The 22,604-nt window shown below is 40.1% G+C and overlaps 2 protein-coding genes across 3 annotated transcripts; both read right to left on the minus strand.

Moving 5' to 3' along the window:
• Positions 1–547: 547 nt before the first annotated feature.
• On the minus strand, positions 548–6,055 carry snrpg (small nuclear ribonucleoprotein polypeptide G). Its single transcript, XM_047386227.1, has 4 exons — positions 5,918–6,055; positions 5,717–5,739; positions 3,517–3,641; positions 548–765 (listed from the first exon to the last, which is right to left on the minus strand). The coding sequence occupies exons 1-4, from the start codon at positions 5,947–5,949 to the stop codon at positions 715–717; spliced, it is 231 nt and encodes a 76-aa protein (XP_047242183.1). The 5' UTR covers positions 5,950–6,055; the 3' UTR covers positions 548–714.
• Positions 6,056–12,143: 6,088 nt separating this feature from the next.
• si:ch211-148l7.4 (uncharacterized protein LOC563603 homolog) lies at positions 12,144–19,442 on the minus strand. 2 transcript variants are annotated; one of them, XM_047377905.1, is made up of 3 exons: positions 19,259–19,442; positions 18,017–18,331; positions 12,144–15,286 (listed from the first exon to the last, which is right to left on the minus strand). In XM_047377905.1, exons 2-3 carry the CDS (start codon positions 18,290–18,292, stop codon positions 13,787–13,789), a joined length of 1,776 nt encoding a protein of 591 aa, XP_047233861.1. In that variant the 5' UTR covers positions 18,293–18,331; positions 19,259–19,442; the 3' UTR covers positions 12,144–13,786. The 2 variants fall into 2 exon arrangements, with proteins under 2 accessions (XP_047233861.1, XP_047233866.1); XM_047377910.1 differs by lacking the exon at positions 18,017–18,331.
• Between the last annotated feature and the right edge of the window lie 3,162 nt (positions 19,443–22,604).

A 22,604-nucleotide genomic window follows, 5' to 3' on the forward strand; every position in this document is an offset into this window, starting at 1 on the left:
CATTGTTTTTCCTGACTAAACCTTTCTAACAAGCCTTACTCGTTTAGTTTTAATTAGGAACCTTACAACCATTTTATTATTTCAGATGCTTTCAATTGTCAATGCACAATACCAATAAAACATGACTTTTTACCAAATGTAACCCACTTATTCTGTAAACACATCAAAGTTTTATCTTAATGGTTTCACACAGGCAAAGGAGGACAATATGTGTTTTATCCACAGCAACTTACATGATAGAACGTTTCCTTTCACATTATAATGTCTATCGCTACCAGCTCTTTCTCCAATAACACCGAACACGTGTATAGCTTGTTGATTTTCCCGTTCAGCTACACTAACCTGGTGAATACATTTTGTTTGTAGGATTCATATTTAAGGTGATCCTAAAAAAAAGAAAACTTTCAGGCAAAAAAAAGCCCATAGAATCATGAAATAAACCACTCAACTATTGTGGTCTAACCATTTTTATAGTAAAATGATTTTAACTTCTGGTCATTTTAAAATGATATATTGTCTTTTGGGAAAGTACAGCTACTAAAACGAATAGAAAGGAAAATTTGATTTATTCCCATTTAACCACATTAAAACACATCTATGCAAATGAAAAGAAATTCACCATCTTACAACTGCTGATGCATTTTAACAAAGACCTAAAAAGATAGAACATGAAACTGTGTTGCTCCTTCTTTCCATCCATCATCCTCTCGTCTCTCATACTCTCTCCAAGGCCTCCAACATGATGATGCTGTTTCCTCTGATAACCTGAAACAAAGAAAAACACAATGTCTGATTTACCAGGTGAGACAAACTCCCATTAAAATAACAAACACCAAATACTGTTTCTTTTAATATAATTAAACTATTACTGCCAACAACATGGTGTATGTACAGGTCCTTCTCAAAATATTAGCATATTGTGATAAAGTTCATTATTTTCCATAATGTAATGATGAAAATTTAACATTCATATATTTCAGATTCATTGCACACTAACTGAAATATTTCAGGTCTTTTATTGTCTTAATACGGATGATTTTGGCATACAGCTCATGAAAACCCAAAATTCCTATCTCACAAAATTAGCATATTTCATCCGACCAATAAAAGAAAAGTGTTTTTAATACAAAAAACGTCAACCTTCAAATAATCATGTACAGTTATGCACTCAATACTTGGTCGGGAATCCTTTTGCAGAAATGACTGCTTCAATGCGGCGTGGCATGGAGGCAATCAGCCTGTGGCACTGCTGAGGTCTTATGGAGGCCCAGGATGCTTCGATAGCGGCCTTTAGCTCATCCAGAGTGTTGGGTCTTGAGTCTCTCAATGTTCTCTTCACAATATCCCACAGATTCTCTATGGGGTTCAGGTCAGGAGAGTTGGCAGGCCAATTGAGCACAGTGATACCATGGTCAGTAAACCATTTACCAGTGGTTTTGGCACTGTGAGCAGGTGCCAGGTCGTGCTGAAAAATGAAATCTTCATCTCCATAAAGCTTTTCAGCAGATGGAAGCATGAAGTGCTCCAAAATCTCCTGATAGCTAGCTGCATTGACCCTGCCCTTGATAAAACACAGTGGACCAACACCAGCAGCTGACACGGCACCCCAGACCATCACTGACTGTGGGTACTTGACACTGGACTTCTGGCATTTTGGCATTTCCTTCTCCCCAGTCTTCCTCCAGACTCTGGCACCTTGATTTCCGAATGACATGCAGAATTTGCTTTCATCCAAAAAAAGTACTTTGGACCACTGAGCAACAGTCCAGTGCTGCTTCTCTGTAGCCCAGGTCTGGGGAATGCGGCACCTGTAGCCCATTTCCTGTACACGCCTGTGCACGGTGGCTCTGGATGTTTCTACTCCAGACTCAGTCCACTGCTTCCGCAGGTCCCCCAAGGTCTGGAATCGGCCCTTCTCCACAATCTTCCTCAGGGTCCGGTCACCTCTTCTCGTTGTGCAGCGTTTTCTGCCACACTTTTTCCTTCCCACAGACTTCCCACTGAGGTGCCTTGATACAGCACTCTGGGAACAGCCTATTCGTTCAGAAATGTCTTTCTGTGTCTTACCCTCTTGCTTGAGGGTGTCAATAGTGGCCTTCTGGACAGCAGTCAGGTCGGCAGTCTTACCCATGATTGGGGTTTTGAGTGATGAACCAGGCTGGGAGTTTTAAAGGCCTCAGGAATCTTTTGCAGGTGTTTAGAGTTAACTCGTTGATTCAGATGATTAGGTTCATAGCTCGTTTAGAGACCCTTTTAATGATATGCTAATTTTGTGAGATAGGAATTTTGGGTTTTCATGAGCTGTATGCCAAAATCATCCGTATTAAGACAATAAAAGACCTGAAATATTTCAGTTAGTGTGCAATGAATCTAAAATATATGAATGTTAAATTTTCATCATGACATTATGGAAAATAATGAACTTTATCACAATATGCTAATATTTTGAGAAGGACCTGTATGTAATATTTTACATAAAGCATTTTGATCACAGAACCATTTCCACATCCGTCTGTCATCATGGGTCAGCACACCGTTTGCATTTAATCTCCTTCATGGAAACTATGTTCTTAGCGTTTTCAACCTTTTTCTTTTTGTTTTAAAACATATTTGCCAGCAGGACCCCCAGCGATGCATCAAGTGTTGAAAGGTCTATTTTAAAAGGTACTGCTTCACATTAGAGTAGTCGAGTGCTCTGGCTGTTAACTAGTGGTGGGTGGTAGCTAGTTACATTTACTCAAAATGTGAGTAACTTTCTGGTAAAATAGTAATGCTACTCTTGGATACAATTTCTGGCCACTCCTCCCACCTCTAGTTATTTCATTGAAACATATTTTACCCAAAAAATGTCAGACTGTGGATTTTAAAGTTTAACCTCTATGAAACAATCTAAGATAAATTAGTCTGATTTCACTGGCATTATGGACTCTGCTGCTGCAGTGGGCGGAGCTCTGTCTCGCAGGAGACACTGATGCAGGAAGAGCCGCTCTGAGTCATAATCTACATAAACTGCCCTGCTTTTAGATCCTACGGTGGAAGCATACTCAAACACAAGCTTCATATAAAAGTTACAGGAGGTTCCACAGAAAACATGTCCAAGAACCCTTCAAGGAAAAGGCCTCCAAAGTCCCTGGTAAAACACGTCACATGCTGTCTCCATTTGTAAAGATCCTGAGTGAGGTTTGCACCATCAGAATGCCAGAGAACAACGATGTTCATGTCTGTTATCAGATTAACTAGCTGCTTTGGCTCCAATATATGTTACCCAGCAGGAGGGTTTTTCTGGTTGGATTAGGGATCATAATCTGTCATACTGGAAAACAACCTGGAGTCAGAACCAAAATAAACTGAAATGGACTATAAAAGGTGCATTAATTTGGTTAAGTAACATACAATTAAGTTAAATTATGATTTCAACATTTTTGAGATTATGAGTCTCCATCAGTAAAATACTTGACACACAATGTTTAGTAAGCAGACAAAACAGAAGATCAAGACGGTCACTGAGGTACTGACCACCATGCCGACGGTGTTCTGTTGTCCTCCTGGACCCATCTCCAGACAGTCGTCCATCACCAGGTTCATGAAGGGATCGAACCCTCGCAAGATGCCCTGCACGTGCCTGCCTCCATTCAGCTTCACTACAAACACACAAACCAAACCTCTCAGAACCCTTTTACACAAAACAAAATGAACAGATGAGGCAGCAATAAAATGATGAGCTGAACGGATAACACCAGCACGAGTTCATTAATTACACTAACGCTTATTAGTGTAGTCGACTTATCCTTTAGACTCTCTGATCTCCTAGACAGAGCATCTAGGGCTCAACTATAATAAATCATTTTCTAATCTGATTAAAATAAGACTTTAAAAGGGATTTACTGGTTATTCCAAAAATATGACAACAGGCTGAAAACGTCTCAGTTCTGGAGTTTTTTTACAAGAGGAAATTGTTTCCACTTATAACCTGAATCCCTGATTATACTGCATTTCATTTAGACTGAAATATTTTGTTACAAGCAGTCAGCTACAAAGAAATTTGTTCCCCAATTCGTTAGATCAATTTTACAAAAAATGTGAAAGATGTGAAAGTTTAACAGAAAGAAGAGTGGACCAAAACATTTAAGATTTAAAAAAAAGAAAAAAACTCGCTCTTTTGTCAGCTGGATTTTTGCCTTATTTCTCACATCTTCTAAAAGCACTGGTAGATGAGGAAGAGGAGGAGTCTTTTGGGTTGCTTCCTTATTCAGGAGTCGCCACAAGTCAGCAAGCTCAGACTTGGCAGAGTCTTTATGCCGGGTGCCTTTCCTGATGCAACTGGGAATCAAACCTGGGCCCTCTGCATCAAAGACGCAGACTTACATCGTTTCACCATGACAGGACAACACCATAGGAACTGGTCTGTGCTGAAAAAAAAAGCACTTTCCCATCTTTTAGATTTTTTTTTTTAATCCTTTGGACCACATTGGATCAGGCTCATCTTTAAAAAAACAATGAGAACAATTAGAACCTAAGTAAAATTTAGAACAGATTACTGCATTCTTGGATAGATTTGTCTAAGAACAGTTTTTCAAGAAAAACTTTAAGTTGATCTACCTTCAAAACAAAAATAAAATGACCCTTTTCTGAGTGCAAATTACTCTATTTGTAAGGTTTCACAGATAATCAGTTTATTTAAAGAACCAATAAAGATTCAAGATCTGATAACTCAGGAGTATCAGATTTTATACCAGAGCTGATCAAATGAACTCCAAGTTCCTTAGAGCAGTGGAAAAGCCCTTTACTACAATACTACAATTAGATTCCAAATTCAAACTTGGAAGCAAAATGATTATTTTCCTTTTGTTTAAACCACCGTAACTCAACCTCAGTAAGAGTGAATCTAAATAAACAGAGATAAGCTCACTGTTAACTTTCAAATAGAAGAGCAAAATCCAACAACTCATGTCTTTGTAGAGTTGGTCTACTTTACCATCAGCCAGACTGGGGAAGAGTAGCATTACTTCAATATTTTTCTACTGAAGTAGCCGTAAAAAAATAAAAAATTGTAAAACAATTATTCAAATTAGAGTAAGGCATTGTTTGGTAAGAAGGCTACTCAAGTACTCAGGAACTGAATATAACCTTTCTTTTAATTTGTTAAAACGATGGAAATAACGACAAATTAAAAATAGGTTATGAGCAAACGATGTACTTTAAAAGTATATATTGAAAAAGTAAAACTAATTAAAATGTATACAGAAAACTGTTGAAACCAGTGCCTACAGCAGGTAACGTGTATATTCACTAGAAGAGTGCAAAGTACTTCCAGAGACAATATAGAATATTTATTGTATATTCAGCTGACCTCCAAATGATCAACAGACTCAGCACAAACAAATGACATTAAAACAATGACGTTTGTTAACATACAAGAAGTCTGACTTCAACATAAACTGTAGTTTGGTTTAAACATGTTTTATCATCATTCAAGCAGCTAGCGGGAGAGCAGCCGGAAGTTGCACTTAAGTTAGCGTTACTTCAAAATAATATTGCTCAAGTAGAAGTAAAAAGGTACGGTGGAGTAAAACTACTCCATTAATTATTATTTTCAGCTACCCAGGTAAATGTAAGTAGTTACTAGCCACTTCAGCCAGCAGCATGCTACAAGCTAACACTTTAAACTCGTACGTTTAATCTGTGTGAATGTAAATCAGATTTGAGTCAGACTCACAGGAAAGCTTCTTGTCCATAAACCTGAAAAACAAAAACATTTTCGGTTACTGAAGATCACATTCAGGACAGTTATGGCAACATTGCTAATGTTAGCTATTAAAAACAACGCCGTTGCGCTATTTCGCTTCTTCAGTTTCAAATAGCAACACTAACAGAAAGATTAACCTTCACGCTTTGTATTAAGTACAAGTAAACTTACTTTTTCAGCTCTGGAGGGTGTGCTTTGCTCATTTTGTCTTTAGTTCCAGAAAGCCTGCGTGCTATCTGTTCGTTTGACAAAGCCGCGGAAGGAAAGCGTGCAATCGGCGACCAGAAGTTCAACGTTCTAACAGCACCCACAGCGCCTCCATGAGGCCAGGAGGAGGCTGAGACTAGAAGAGGCAACAAAACTAAGTTGGAGCAAAATGCAGTGTAGAAATATGGAAGCAAGTCGTTACCATATTTCAAATGAAAAAGCATTTTCAGAAATGCTTTTTCATTTTAAGAATGTGGCTGCATTGTTTGACTCATAAATGAAATTAGTTATCAATAATCCTATTTGCATTTTAATTTTCTTCTTCAATACTGCTCATTCTTTCCCTTAATTAAAATGAAAAAGAAAAAGACATTTGAGATTTATTATTCAAAATGTACCCCAGAAAATAGATACCAAAATTCAATTTGAAATGTAAAATTTGAAAATGAAAAAGCATTTCCAGAAATGCTTTTTCATTTTAAGAATGTGGCTGCATTGTTTGACTCATAAATTAAATTAGTTATCAATAATCCTATTTGCATTTTAATGTTCTTCTTCACGACTGCACATTCTTTCACTTAATTAAAATGAAAAAGAAAAATACTTTTGAGATTTATTTTTCAAAATATGTCCCAGCAAATAGATACCAAAATTCAATTTGAAATGTAAAATTCGAAAATGAAAAAGCATTTCCAGAAATGGAGATAGGCACCAGCTTCCCCGCGACCCACTATGGAATAAGCGGTAGAAAATGACTGACTGACTGACTGGCTTTTTCATTTTAAGAATGCGGCTGCGTTATTTGACCCATAAATAAAATTAGTAATCAATCATCCCATTTGCATTTTCTTCTTCATGACTGCACATTTTATACCATAATCAAAAAGAAAACAAAGCAGACATTGCTTTTTCGTTTTCGTGGTCTGCCCGCAAAGTACTGCCCAGAACTCGAAAACGAAAAAGCATTCCGAGCTGCGGGCGCAGAAGAGTGACGTCAGCAGCCGCTCTTCCTCAGCTCCCTGCTGACCGAGCTACCCATCTTGTTCGGTGGGAGGCGCTGTGCACGTCTGCATTGCATTACATTGCAAACGTGCCGAGAAATTGATTGAATTGCAGCAGGACCGAGCTCAATTTGTGGCAGTGGCAGGCAGAACTGGTAGTTCCGGTGGCAGCCTTATGGCCTGGGACATCCAGCGTGTTTTTAAGCATTTATTTATAATTTTCTGTGAGTGACGATTCAGAATAGCCGCTCATGCTCTATAATAAACCGGCTGTTTGTGCAATAAATCTTCGTCATCCTTTCAACACGTCACACATGCACATAGTGCTATTTATTTTCCATGTCAAGTAAATACAATCACCTTATGTTATGGGTCTCAAGCTGTTTATTAAATAATAATCAATAATGAAATCATTATTTAAAGGTAACAGGCTATAACAATAATGACAACCCATTTGCCGATAATCAGCATCAGCTTCCACAAAAACAGCGGCAATCGCATTGGCAAGCTTTTACGGCCGGTCTGGCACCTTCTGGCATCCTCGCGGAATCCCGTGCCACCCTGTGGCAGTTCCACCACAGCCTGCCACCGGAACTACCAGTTCTGCCTGCCACTGCCACAAATTGAGCTCGGTCCTGCTGCAATTCAATCAATTTCTCGGCACGTTTGCAATGTAATGCAAGGCAGACGTGCACAGCGCCTCCCACCGAACAAGATGGGTAGCTCGGTCAGCAGGGAGCTGAGGAAGGGCGGCTGCAGACGTCACTCTTCTGCGCCCGCAGCTCGGAATGCTTTTTCGTTTTTGAGTTCTGGGCAGTACTTTGCGGGCAGACCACGAAAACGAAAAAGCAATGTCTGCTTTGTTTTCTTTTTGATTATGGTATAAAATGTGCAGTCGTGAAGAAGAAAATGCAAATGCAAATAGGATGATTGATTACTAATTTTATTTATGGGTCAAATAACGCAGCCGCATTCTTAAAATGAAAAAGCCAGTCAGTCAGTCAGTCATTTTCTACCGCTTATTCCATAGTGGGTCGCGGGGAAGCTGGTGCCTATCTCCATTTCTGGAAATGCTTTTTCATTTTCTAATTTTACATTTCAAATTGAATTTTGGTATCTATTTGCTGGGGCATATTTTGAAAAATAAATCTCAAAAGTATTTTTCTTTTTCATTTTAATTAAGTGAAAGAATGAGCAGTCTTGAAGAAGAAAATTAAAATGCAAATAGGATTATTGATTACTAATTTCATTTATGAGTCAAACAATGCAGCCACATTCTTAAAATGAAAAAGCATTTCTGAAAATGCTTTTTCATTTGAAATATGGTAACGATTTGCTTCCATATTGAAACAGTCAAACATGCTTAATGTGGTATGTGAAAAGGTTATTAAACCAACTCTATGCACCTTATATAGGTGCATAGAGTTATATTCATAACAAATGGGTGCTATGTATTAGAAAAGGTAAAATAGGTCCAACAGAAATCAACATTTGGTGATGTTTTGTTCAGTTTAGTTTAAGAAATGCATTGTTAATCTTTTATTACAGTTACAATCAAATCTGCCTTAGTTAAATTCAGATATATTCAAATCACTTCTAAATATTTCTGTTGAGCCAATTCACAACAAATCTCAAAGCATCTTACAAGCCAAACCTTTCCAGTCAGTCCAAAAAAATCCAAATCAATGTAATTTAAATACAAATGTTTTTAGTCCAGTTAAAACAAATAAGACTACAAATTAGAAAGAGGATGAAGAACTAGAATTTCAAGAATTTAATGTATACACAACTTTATTGTGCTGCACGGTGGCACAGTTGCACATAGGTGTTAAACTCCAGTCCTAAAGGGCCTGTGTCCTGCAACCTTTACATGTGCCTCTGCTTCAGCACACCTGAATCTAATAATTAGGTCATTAGCAGGATTCTGGAGAACTTGACTGCATACTGAGGAGGTAATTCGGCCATAGGTTCAGGTGTGTTGGACCAGGGACAGATCTAAAAGTTTGAGGACACTGGCCCTAGAGGACTGGAGTTTCACATCCTAGTGGGATCCTTCTGCATAGACCTATTCTCCCTGTACATGGGTGGGTTGTCTCTGGGTACTCCAGCTCCCGCAGTCCAAAAATATGACTGCCAAGAAATTGCCCAACAGATTTACTTTCACAAGTGGAGCATCACAGCTAATGCGTTAAAGCTCTGCTTGATATTTATAAAAGAAACTTTATTTTAAACTTCTTTGGGAATATTTAAATCGTTACGGACACGGAGACTGAAATGAAATGGAAAAAAGAAGCTTGAAAAAGAGAGGGATAGGGCAAAAGGGAAAAAGGGGAGAAAAGGAGAAGAGAGTGGAGGAGAGAAAGAAGGATGAAGAGAATACAAGATTACACCCTGCTTGCTTCTACACCTGCAGCTTTTTTTTTTTTTAACAAAATAGTACATGGTACTTATGAATGTAAAATGTGCTTAGTGAGAGGTGCAGCCCAATATAGAACATCTGTGTATCTGTCAACACCTGAAGCTTAACACCTGTGAGTATGGGTGTGGACGCGCTTTTGTATACAAGGTTTCTCCACAAAAATATGCAATAACGAGTGTGAGGACCCACAGACCTGCCCCATGGTCCCTGGACGGACACTGAGGAGATCCGAGCCACAGACATCCAAAGGCCCCCCAAAGCACAGGAACCCCAGGAGAACCACCGCTGGGACTACCGCAACCCACCCAGAGAAGAGCAGTGGAGAGTCCCAGGGGAACCACCCAGCAGCCATAGTGCAGAAGCCCCAGGGAGTCCACAGGCCCCGCCGGCAGCCGTCCACGCCCGAGCAGATCCAGCCATGGACCCAGAGACCCAAGACCCCAGGACACACCAACCCCCAAGCAGAGGCCCGACAGATCCCAGGGGGCCAGGCCCCGGCAAGCAGCCACCGGGAGTGAGCCAGCACACACCAAAGCAGACAACAGACAACAATTCTGAGCGCTACTCAGCCGGACAGGACACGGTTAAAAAAAAACAAAAAAACATGACTGATATGTTAATACAGCACGACCTGTTCAATGTGTACCCTGCCTCTCGCCCAATGACCACTGGGGATGAGCAACAGCTCCCTAGTGACCCTGCACGGACAAGCAGGTAGAGACGATGGATGGATTGCAACTTTATTGTTGCAATGGGTAGAGTTGGAAGCAATGAGAATTACTTTCCAATGCCAGGTCATCAGATTTTTCTCAGACCTCTGAATCCTTCATGTGAAAAAACTGTGGAATGTTGGGACAATGAATAGAGTTGCAATAAACAAATCAAAGGTGTAAAAACAATGTTCTGCTTTAAATTCGTAGTACAGTCAGACAACAGAAAATTAATAATCTATCCAAAATAAAAATAAAAATTTTTCCAAGAACATCTCAACACTCAATTTGTCATCTATAACTTCCCCAGGTATTTATACTGTAGCACCCGCTCAACAGTTTGATTATTGGTATTGAAGAGATCATTGTAGGCCTTTTTTCCAAGTCTATGCACATTCTGTCTGTTTTTTCCACACTGAGGTAATAAAGGAAGCTTGGCACCAATTTAAAAAGTCCCTCACTTCCAGGCCATGTTTAGAGTTTTGTTTATTATAAGCTTTATTTATAACTGTTGACTGTTTACAATACAACACCAGCATTTAAAAATAACATATTTATACACAATAAAACATAATTCTTAGGCAACAGAAACAAAAACAGTAAACAGTCTACGGGAAAGTTGACAATAGAAATGTTAGGGGAGGGGGTTAATGGTTCCAATAATAGTTCCGAGTTCTCACTGCTGAGGAATGAAACAATAACATTATCTACAAATTTCATAATGTGGTGTCCAGTGTGATGGCTCTGGCAGTCATTTTTATAAAAGGCCAATAAAAAAGGGAAAAGACACGATGCTGAGGAGTACCAGAGGAAGAAACCTTAGGATCAGATAAAACACCATGTACTCTAATCCATTGTCCTCAGTTAAAAAAATCAACTAGGCAATAAAACTGAAGTTTAGATTGTGTGCTAAAATGTGGGGTTGAATGAATTTCAAAGCTGAATAAAAACATAAGTCTGACCAGGGACTTAGCCTCAATTCAATTCCAATCCAGTTTATTTATATAGCGCCAATTCACAACACTCGTCATCTCAAGGCACTTTACAAAGTCAATTCCATTGAATCATACAGATTTCAAGTCAAGTACATACTGTCCAATTAACCCTAACAAACAGTGCAGTTAGATTGAGTTTTTTATTTAAATTGGTTAAAAGTTTCAATCCTCCTGGATGAGCATGTAGACACAGTGGACAGTGGCGTCCATTGACTTTGCAGCAATCCCTCATACTTAACGTGCATGTAGCAACAATGGAGAGGAAAAACTCCCTTTTAACAGGAAGAAACCTCCAGCAGAACCAGAACCAGGCAGTGTGAGCGGCCATCTGTCACAAGCGACTGGGGAGTTTAAGAGATCAGAGCAGAGACACAAAAAGAACACAGAAGCACTGATCCAGTAGTACTTTTTATGTAGCTTCAGTTTGGCAGACTCCCCATGTATGTGATGGTGTAACAGAACAGACATTTGTTTTTCTGGTACCACTCCCAAACAATTGCTTGGCATGTAGATGGAATCTGGTTGCTGTTATGGACAGTTGGTGACCCAGTCTCCCAGTGAGCTTTGGATATTTTTCTCACCTCCCTACCCTGTGTGGATGGAAGGTACGGCTCAGTCCTTGTCCAGACTAGTGGCTAAAAGAAATGGGTCTGTCATATTTTATTTAAACCACAGGCACAAACATAAAGTCATGGATTACTAATAAGACATTCCTAGAAACTTTGAACTTAACATTCCATAAATACCGAAGTTATATTTATTTTAAAGTGATTATGAGTACCAATACTTATGCCACTTGTGACATTTTTCTAACACAGGATCTCTCCCATGATTAAAAGTACTCCAAAGGCTGGATTTTTCTAAAGTTCTCAGTCTGACATTATGCTACTGTAATAAAAGATTCACCTTTACCTGGGACGCCAACACATTCCTGTAAGTCGGCATAATATCGAAATAAATTGCTCAGATTTAACAGTATCTACATGAGCCCAGCCATGTTAAGGCAAAACAGCTGTACCAGATCTTAACAGGATTCTCACGAGAAAAAAAAAAAAACATGAAATATTTCAGCTGTAAAGTTGTTTATTCTGTCATCTATAAAGAGGTATAAACCAATTTACCAAAAAACAAAAATGTTTGAAAACGGTTTAAATCATGAACATTTTCACAGTAGCACCCTAAAAACAGTAGCTAAACAAAAATGCTAGTTGGTTCATCAAAGCACACTTATCAAGTAACACACACTGATCTTAGTCCACAGGTTTGCATAGGTGAGAGATATAAGCCAACTATATAAACTGAATTGAGCTAAAGACATAGAACGCAAGTATTCCCATGAAAAGACACGTTCGGTAATTATGGGAGTCAGTGCAACTATAATGAAACTTTAAACTAGAAGAAAGAAATTAATCTAAGAACAAGTCAAAGATGCTCATGCTGTTCTAGGCATCACTTACTAAGAGGTGAACCATGAAATAAGGCAAATAAACAAGCCATTTAATTCTCACCAGCTCAACCAAAGCAAAAACTCAACAGGTGGATATTACCGAGTAGATCTTCAGGCTGTCGGCGTTTTGCTTTTAAACCCAGACTCAGCAACAGCCTGGAGATGCTTACAGTGAATGGCTACATTTAACTGTTACACACATTCACAATGTGAATATTATTTGATTTTGTCTAAATTTAAGTTTTATATAGACTGTGTTCTACTTATTAAAAAAATCCAAAGAAGAATTTGGTACAGAATCCGCAGCTGACTGAATATAAACCCACTTTAATAACTTACTGAATATACCATGTTCAGATAGTTCTGATCAGCTGGGTGAGATCAAAAGCCCAGCTGGACTTTCACCTTGCTGATGATCCGACAATGCACATGACAGAACCAAAATAAAGCTTAGCCAGTTGGAGAGTAGTTATTGCTCAGACCGTAGGAAGGATGACTAACATACAGCACAGGACACATGTTGTGCCTCTCAACAGACCATGTTTATAGAAAGCAGGATTCTCACCAGGAGAAGACAAACTCTGATGAATGAGTTTATTCAGGTTCTAGGCTTCAAATCCAAACATTGTTTCATTAAAGAACAAGAGTCCACCAGCAGCCAGTTAACAACCATCGCTGTGTGCACAGAAGCATTTCGTTTTAAACCTACTAATGAAACACTGTTGAAAGAAAAAAAAAAAACTATCTACTCAAACACATCAGCTAATAAAAAAAGATCTGTGGTAGGACTGTTTGTGATTGCCATTTCACATTTGTTCCGAATCAATGAAGATGCTTGGTCCCGTTTCCAGTAGCTCTGAGCCCAAAGCGGCTGTTTGAAAGCAGTGCGATGGATCTTAGTCATTTACCAGAAGAACAAATGTACAGGAAACATTACATGTAATATGTGGTTAAAGGGTTAAAAGGATTTCCTTTAGACCTTGATATGTTGGTATAGGATAACATTCAGTCATCAGCTCCATCAGTCAAATGGTTACTTTCACACATGCTCAGCTGTCTGAAGGCTCTCATACACCAACATGAACCCATCACAGTCTTAGTCTGCACAGAAGAACCCAACTCAGCAGAGCAGAATGGTTCAACATGTAAATAAAGCAGTATTTAAACAGCCCAGGAGACAGCGGTTCCCTGTCAGCTTGGTGTAAGAGGGCCCTGCAGTCTGGAGGCAAAAAGGCAGTCGCTGAGGACTTGGCACCGAAGGTCAGGCTTTGCTCCCCTGCAGCATGCGACCCTCTGAGATACGGTCCTCCTCCACCCTGATTCGAAGGTGCTCCTGGCAGTGTTCTAGGAAAGGGTCCAGTTCTGAGAAGCCCTGCTGACAGGGCACACAGTGGTACATCCTCTGCCTCTTTGAGCCTGGCCCCTTGCATGCGTCCATCTCACTCGTGCACACACTGCACTGATGCCTTCTCACAGAGGACTGGTGGAGCTCCACATGCTCCTTCAGCTGCTGCTGCACAGAGAAGACCTCTGCACAGGAGGGACAGGGGAACTCTCTTTCATCGGCCTCTTCCTCTCTCTCAGACACTCCTCCTGGAGCGTCCGCTTTAAATAAAACTCTGGGTACCTTCCTGGGCCGTCCTGGACCAGCTCTGTGAGTTTTATTTTTTGACAGACTTGGTTTTGTTGCTTTAGGATTGAGTTTAAAGGTTTTGGCGTCTTTGATGGGGGCGCATCCTGCCGCTGCATGCTGTCTGCAATGTGCCCTAAGTGATAGATGATGAAAGAAAACTTTGCTGCAGATCTGACATGGATACGTTCCTGTTCTTCTAAGCTTCTTGATGGCCGGCTTCGGCTCCCTCCTGATATGTTTTTCTCTGCTGTGCTTCTCCTTTCTGTGCATGTACAGTTTAGACGTACTCCTGAAAACCATCTCACAGGAGCGACAGCTTAGAAGCTTCTTTTTGGATTTTAGGCTTTCATTTGGTTTTCCATTAACCTCTACAGTACTCTCCTCCTCTCCATCACTCCGCGTTTTGGCATTTAGCTTCTCTTCTACATGGTTGTCCTGAATATGCCGCAACAGCGCAGCTTCTGTGCAGAAAGTCCTGGGACAGATCTGGCACATGTTGACGGCACCACTGCTGGGGCCTGGAGTATCTGAAGAATCTGAGTGAGCCGAGTCGCCCTCAGATATGGGCAGAGAATCGTCAGGAACGCTGCAAGCATCAGCAACATTTGATGGAGACGGAGACCCGCTGCAGCCGGCCTGCTGATGGTGCAGCAGCGCCTGTTTCTGGCTAAAGCTCCTCCCACACGGGGCACACGCGTAAGGACTGCTGTCCAAAAGGTGTGGTTGGTGATGAAGTGAGTTCTCCTGGAGCCTGCCTGGATTTGAGAGCAGAGTCGTGCATGGAGTGCTGCGCCGTGTTGATCCATGGCAATTGTCACACTGGTTCGAGTCCACATTACACTGATGTAGCTGTAAGGATGACCTCAGGGAGAACTGCTGCCCACAGAAGGAACAACGGTGAGGTTTAGGCAGAGCATTCTTTAGCTCCTGGTGTTGCAGCAGATCTTTAGGGTAAGGGAAACCTTTCCTACATTCCTGACAACCATACAGAGGCAGATGGGAGGGCTGGTGGTTTTGAGCATGCTGCTTTGTGTCGGTGCGTGTGATGAAGCTGGCGAGCCTAGACAGAGTGTCCGTTTTGAATGACTCCTGTGACCTGGAGGTGCTCCACCCGACTCCATCCATCTCCTGTTTAAGAGACAGAATACATCTGAGTCAGATACAGCGATTAAAACTATTTCTGTGGGGTTTAGTTAGAAAATAGGAAACAGATGAAACATGTAGGTCATTTAGGAATATCAACAGTATTTCAATTTGTCCGTCACTTTGCTGATGTGAAACTTGAAATTCCCCACTGAGCGACAGACGGGATATTTCTATTCTTTATGCCAGAAATATAAGCCTTTTTCTTATCTTCCAGCTCAGAAGCTTACATACACATACACAGGGTGCTCAAGCTTATGGCATCTCAAACACACCGCTTCCTTTACTGACATCATGGAAAAAACAATCAAAAAGAAATCCTTGAAGCAGAGCTGGTTCATCAAAGCTGGTTCATCTATGTGTCCAATTTCCATTTGGCGCCACATTTATCTGTTCAAATAATTCTATCCAAGTATAAACATGATGGGAATGTCCAGCCATCATACCGTTCAGGATGGAGACTGGTTCTTTGGGATTTATTAAGTTTTTTCGAGTTGGATTAAAACATGAATCAGGTACACCAGTTCTGTCAGGAGGAACGGGCTAAAGTTATCAAATCCTAAGCAAATGTCTAATCTTCTGAATTATTCTATAATTTAGAAAATGGAATCATTTATGGTAATCCTATCTGACTTATAAGAGGTTGAGACTGATTTACAGTCAGTATCTGGAAGAAAATGGTTCTGAATATCTACAGGTCCTTCTCAAAATATTAGCATATTGTGATAAAGTTCATTATTTTCCATAATGTAATGATGAAAATTTAACATTCATATATTTCAGATTTATTGCACACTAACTGAAATATTTCAGGTCTTTTATGGTCTTAATACGGATGATTTTGGCATACATCTCATGAAAACCCAAAATTCCTATCTCACAAAATTAGCATATTTCATCCGACCAATAAAAGAAAAGTGTTTTTAATACAAAAAACGTCAACCTTCAAATAATCATGTACAGTTATGCACTCAATACTTGGTCGGGAATCCTTTTGCAGAAATGACTGCTTCAATGCGGCGTGGCATGGAGGCAATCAGCCTGTGGCACTGCTGAGGTCTTATGGAGGCCCAGGATGCTTCGATAGCGGCCTTTAGCTCATCCAGAGTGTTGGGTCTTGAGTCTCTCAACGTTCTCTTCACAATATCCCACAGATTCTCTATGGGGTTCAGGTCAGGAGAGTTGGCAGGCCAATTGAGCACAGTGATACCATGGTCAGTAAACCATTTACCAGTGGTTTTGGCACTGTGAGCAGGTGCCAGGTCGTGCTGAAAAATGAAATCTTCATCTCCATAAAGCTTTTCAGCAGATGGAAGCATGAATTGCTCCAAAATCTCCTGATAGCTAGCTGCATTGACCCTGCCCTTGATAAAACACAGTGGACCAACACCAGCAGCTGACACGGCACCCCAGACCATCACTGACTGTGGGTACTTGACACTGGACTTCTGGCATTTTGGCATTTCCTTCTCCCCAGTCTTCCTCCAGACTCTGGCACCTTGATTTCTGAATGACATGCAGAATTTGCTTTCATCCAAAAAAAGTACTTTGGACCACTGAGCAACAGTCCAGTGCTGCTTCTCTGTAGCCCAGGTCTGGCGCTTCTGCCGCTGTTTCTGGTTCAAAAGTGGCTTGACCTGGGGAATGCTGCATCTGTAGCCCATTTCCTGCACACGCCTGTGCACGGTGGCTCTGGATGTTTCTACTCCAGACTCAGTCCACTGCTTCCGCAGGTCCCCCAAGGTCTGGAATCGGCCCTTCTCCACAATCTTCCTCAGGGTCCGGTCACCTCTTCTCGTTGTGCAGCGTTTTCTGCCACACTTTTTCCTTCCCACAGACTTCCCACTGAGGTGCCTTGATACAGCACTCTGGGAACAGCCTATTCGTTCAGAAATGTCTTTCTGTGTCTTACCCTCTTGCTTGAGGGTGTCAATAGTGGCCTTCTGGACAGCAGTCAGGTCGGCAGTCTTACCCATGATTGGGGTTTTGAGTGATGAACCAGGCTGGGAGTTTTAAAGGCCTCAGAAATCTTTTGCAGGTGTTTAGAGTTAACTCGTTGATTCAGATGATTAGGTTCATAGCTCGTTTAGAGACCCTTTTAATGATATGCTAATTGTGTGAGATAGGAATTTTGGGTTTTCATGAGCTGTATGCCAAAATCATCTGTATTAAGACAATAAAAGACCTGAAATATTTCAGTTAGTGTGCAATGAATCTAAAATATATGAATGTTAAATTTTCATCATGACATTATGGAAAATAATGAACTTTATCACAATATGCTAATATTTTGAGAAGGACCTGTATATATAGTGTACATAAATATCTGGGTTTAACCATCTTTGCTAGAGTGCTGGAATGGAATAAAAATGATACAAAATAAATACACCAACACTGTAAAAACCTTTATATTTAAAGGTGCATTTATGAATAAGATGGCTTTGTTCGTGGACATAAGTCACTAATATCAACCAGCATGTGCAGCATCCGAAATCAAACCTGTGAGTTAGTTAGTACAGAGAGCAGGATGGATTAGAAAGCCAAGGTTGGGTGTGTATATGGAGATGCAAACCCAATGTTTTTATTCTAATCATCAGAATGACTGATTTAAGGTTCCACTCTCATTCAGTACATGTTCGCTTCATCCCAGTCTCAAGCTTTTGCGAGCTGGTGGAGTGCACAACTGATAGCATTCCTTTCGGCGGATTGTCTCACCTGAGCAGTGGATCTCGGCAGCTTCTCCAGAATTACCACAGGCCTCTTCAACGCTTCTGCAAATAATGGTCTCCGTGACTGCAGTGTCTGTTTGGGTAGATGGCCATGTCTTGGTAGGCTTGCAGTTGTGCTATACTCTTTCCATGTTTGGATGATAGACTGAACAGTGTTTTTGGAGATGTTCAAAGCTTGGGATATTGTTTTATAACCCAACCCTGCTTTAAACTTCTCCACCACCTTCTCCTTGACCTGTCTGCTGTGTTTCTTGATCTTCATGATGTTGTTTGTTCACTTATGTCCTCCCTCCCTCTGAAGCTTTCACAGAAAAGATAAAATGCAAACAGTTTGACCCTAGTTATTAATTAGGCATCTACTGAATGTAATACATTGCATTGGATTTTATTTACATGTATCAGATTGAAAGGGTTGACTTGGAAACATTTCTTCTGATTTAGTCTTTGGGATTAATTCCTTAGGGCTGTGTTTTGGTCTGGACTTGGTCGATCTAAACCACTTTCCTTGTTCTTTTGAAAGAAATTGAAAGTTTGGTGGTGGGGGGGTTAAACCTACTGCTAAGGTAATATAACCACAACCAGAGAACCTTTCTGCTACTGTTTTTTTTTTATCCAGATCTTGGAGAGTATGTTTTTATGCCTTCATACGAATGTTAAACTACAACTGAGGCCATTTATAATTAGGCTTCTTCATAAAGCAGAGTATCTTCAGAAGAATTGTTCTTCTCCCAGGTCTTTGCTAGAGTTTTATCCTTTTCTTTTAGTAACAAGAAGATCACTGATAATTTGCCCGTTGATATTTTGGTTTAGATATAAACTTCCCCTTTTATCTTTACAAGACAGCGCTTTAAAAATACCAGAATGTCTAACAGCTTAAGGGGGAAATAAAAGAATAAAGCATGGCGCAACACATCTGCAGAGTCACGTCCACAATAAAAGGTTTAATCTCTTGAATGCGTTCTATTAAAAAATAAACTTAGCTGCAGAGGTCGAGGTTTGATAGTGAAAGCACGGTCTCCTATCTCTCCAGCTCGTTACTTTTTTTTATTGACATTTCCAAAAGGTGCTAAAGTTTAATATGCCGCATTTAGTTAAAGTCTAAACGACCAGAGAGCAGTTAGTGAAAGCCAGCAGCTCCATGTGAGAGTAAACATGAGTTAGCTTCCGTGTGCTAACGTTAGCTCGGTGCTAAGCTGCGCTAACATGGTTCCGTGTTTTAACGGCTCACCTGCAGTCTCTCACACACCCTGAGGGACTTCTGAACGAACAGTCGGCTATAATCACACTGTGGGCTCGGTACAGATCATTTCCGACCGCGTAGAACAGAACCACAGCACTGGCATGACTGCAATGGTCGTGAGAGCGAAGTTTTAGCAATCAGGGAGACTTCCGGTATGTCATTCAAAACAGCTTTGTGGCTCCTAGTGAGTTTTTGACCCGCCCACAAAACAACCAATAACTATATAAATAAATCATTCAGAACAAGGATAATGTCTGGAATTTAAATAACTTCTTTTAGCAGCAAATAAATGTTTTTTTTATTTTGTTTTTAAATCTTTGTGTAAAACACCAATTTGATAATGTAGCGACATTTTCATAAAAATTGTAAAACATTAATGCAAAAGTTGACCATGAACATATGTCAGATATTTTTACACTGCTCAGGTTTTTTGGAACCTGCAAAAACCAAATGCTTGATTATTGGATATGACTGTTAAACAATGTGAAAGGAAAAAACATTTTTTCAACATAAGAACCCTCATTGCTTTATGCCACTTTTTTCCTCCTATTTTCTGAAAAACATTTATATATATTTATATATATTTATATATATTATATATATATACATTTATATATATATTTTTATAGGGAGTGGAAGGGAAATGGGTCTGAACTGTCATTCTAACACATGGTTTGGTTTTTCTAAACCATTTTTTTTGTCTGACTGTGTTATGTTAGAAATGATCCTTTAATAACCAGTGCTGCTCCTGTTCAGATGTTGTGGTGCCAGTTACAGAGTCCTGTTCATAACAAATGATCCAGGAGATTGTTGAGGCCTCCACCTGAGTCTTCTGGAGTTTCTGACAAAGTAAATCAGGTTGAATTGTATTAAATGCACTGGAGAAATCAAAGAACATGATCCTCACAGTGCTGCTGGCTTTGTCCAGATGACAGTGGGTTTGTGGAAGCAGGTGAATGACAACATTTTCAACTCCAACCCCACAGTGATAAGCAAACTGAAGGAAGTCCTCATAGATTATTGTCTGCTTACTCAAGTGGGCCAACAGGAGTACTCCTGGATGTCAGGACAACAGGTTTATAGTCATTGAGAACTGATGGGTGAGTTTTCTTTGGTACTGGAACAAGCTAAGAGGTCTTCCACAACACTGGAACCTTCTTCTGGGCCAGGCTAAGGTTGAAGATGTGCTGTCGAATCCCACAGAGCTGCTCTGCACAGACCTTCAGGACTCTAGGGCTGAAACAATCTGGACCTGCAGCCATGTCAATTATCCCCGGCTGCCTCTCCACTTGACTTCTAGAGAGACACAGGTGGGAGAGGAAGGCAAAGGGAACATCAGGATCTTCTGATTTGGTTGAAGACAAACATGTAGAAGCAGAAGGGTCCATGGTTGAGGTGGAAAATAAAACACTGGCAGGAAAGCTGTGGGTCAAAAGAGGATCAGATGTCTGTTTGGCTGTGGGAAGGAGAGGAGGATGCTGAGCTTATTCCTGAAGTAAACCTATCGAAGAATGTGTTTAGTTCATTGACTCTGTCCAGGCATCCATCTGTCCCATCCTCCCCCTGCTTGAAGCATGTGATCTTCTTTCCTGACCAAACATCTCTGATATTGTTTTGGTGGAGCTTGCTCTCCAGCTTCATCGTGAACACCTCCTTGCTGTCTCTAATGTTGTCCTTGCATACTCAATGATTCCTTATCTCCCTCTCCGAAGGCTGTTTTTTCTTAATTAGCAGTTCTTTCAGGTCACTTATGAACTAGAGTTTGTTATTGGGGAAGCATCCTCGCTCCTCTTTAAATCTCTGTCTGCTCGTATGGTCAGAAAGCCTGGCAAAGAGACGCTGGAGAGGGGATATGTTTCCGCACCCATGTCTCAGTGATACATAACACTGCATTCCTGATTCTGGCTGGGTCCTTGTTAGAGGTTCGAGTTCCTCCAACTTGTTTCCCTCACATTGCCCATTATGATCAATGGAAGAGATGGTTTGAACTTCCTCCTTCTCTCTCTTCTCTCCTTTTCAACTCATCAGGGATTTGGGGCTGTAATAGAGGTATTATTTGAGCTTTTGAGAGGTAAAACTGCTGATCTTGCTTGTAAAAAAACACACCTTGTTGCTATGGTTTTGCATCATAGCAAGTGTCCAAAAGTAAAATTTATAAGCAAAAATCCTTCCAGCAGCACAGTACCCAAAACTACAGAGAACCATCCAAAAACAGCAAACCTCAGCCACAAAAGGTGGAATTAAGAGTTTTTAAAAAGAATATATCAGAATGAAACCAACAGAGCTACTCCAACATGTGGCCACCCTGAGCAGTGCAATTTTGCAATAAATAAATAGGATTCTTTCTCCTCAAGCTCCTTTCATGCCTGTATTTTCAAAGTCTAACCATAACATCCTTCTAATAGACTTTGAGAGTAAAATTAGGAATATCAGAGCTAATTTTTCACCTCCTTCCATTCCCTACTCTTACATTTATCCATCTTATTTCCAGTCATAGCAGTTATTCACACTAATTTTCAGGACCTCAGTACTATTTTAAAAAACATGAAACCCTCTTCATGTATTCTAATCCCTTTTTATTTTTGACCTAATTGCACCCTGCAAGTAGATATTATAAATCGGTCCCTCCATTTTAAACATGCTGTTGTCAAACCTGTTCTTAAACACAGCTTGTACTCATCTCAGCTAAATAACTATGGTCCCGTTACCATTACCAAGATTTAGTACAAAAATCTTGATAAACAAAATTGTAGTTCAAGTGATTATTTTCTGCAAAAATGCAAAATTGTTGATGGGTACTATTATAATTATGATTACATTATTTAATACAAATATTTTATTAAATAATAATTTGGTCTGTTAAGTGTTGTCCTGTGAATACCAGCCCAAAAAGGCGGTGGTATTAGAACAATAGAGAAAAAGGGGTGGAACATGCTCTGGCATTACTGAACAGCACAACTGCACACACATGGAATAAATTCACAGAATTTGTTAATATACAAGAATTTATTAACAAACATATTAACGAAATATTTAAATAATATTTAAGGAAATATTATTGTGAATAAGAAATAACCTTTCTGGATAAAGTATTATTAACTGGCCCGGTCAGAAGGAAGCCAAAGGACTCAAAAGATGGCGGCGAGTCACGTGTTTAGCCTTAGTCGTTAGCGGTTGGAGCTAACAAAGGAAACTTATATCTTGCTAGCACTCCTTCAAAGTCACACATGTACCTTTAAAATATCATTAATAAAAGGATTAAATGCATAACCGAAGACGATGCCTTATGGCCGATCTGTGTTTAAAAACCACACTTTAAATAAAGTTTGTCTTC

Source organism: Girardinichthys multiradiatus, chromosome 1, assembly GCF_021462225.1.
Source record: "Girardinichthys multiradiatus isolate DD_20200921_A chromosome 1, DD_fGirMul_XY1, whole genome shotgun sequence".
In the NCBI taxonomy this organism is placed as follows: Eukaryota; Metazoa; Chordata; class Actinopteri; order Cyprinodontiformes; family Goodeidae; genus Girardinichthys; species Girardinichthys multiradiatus.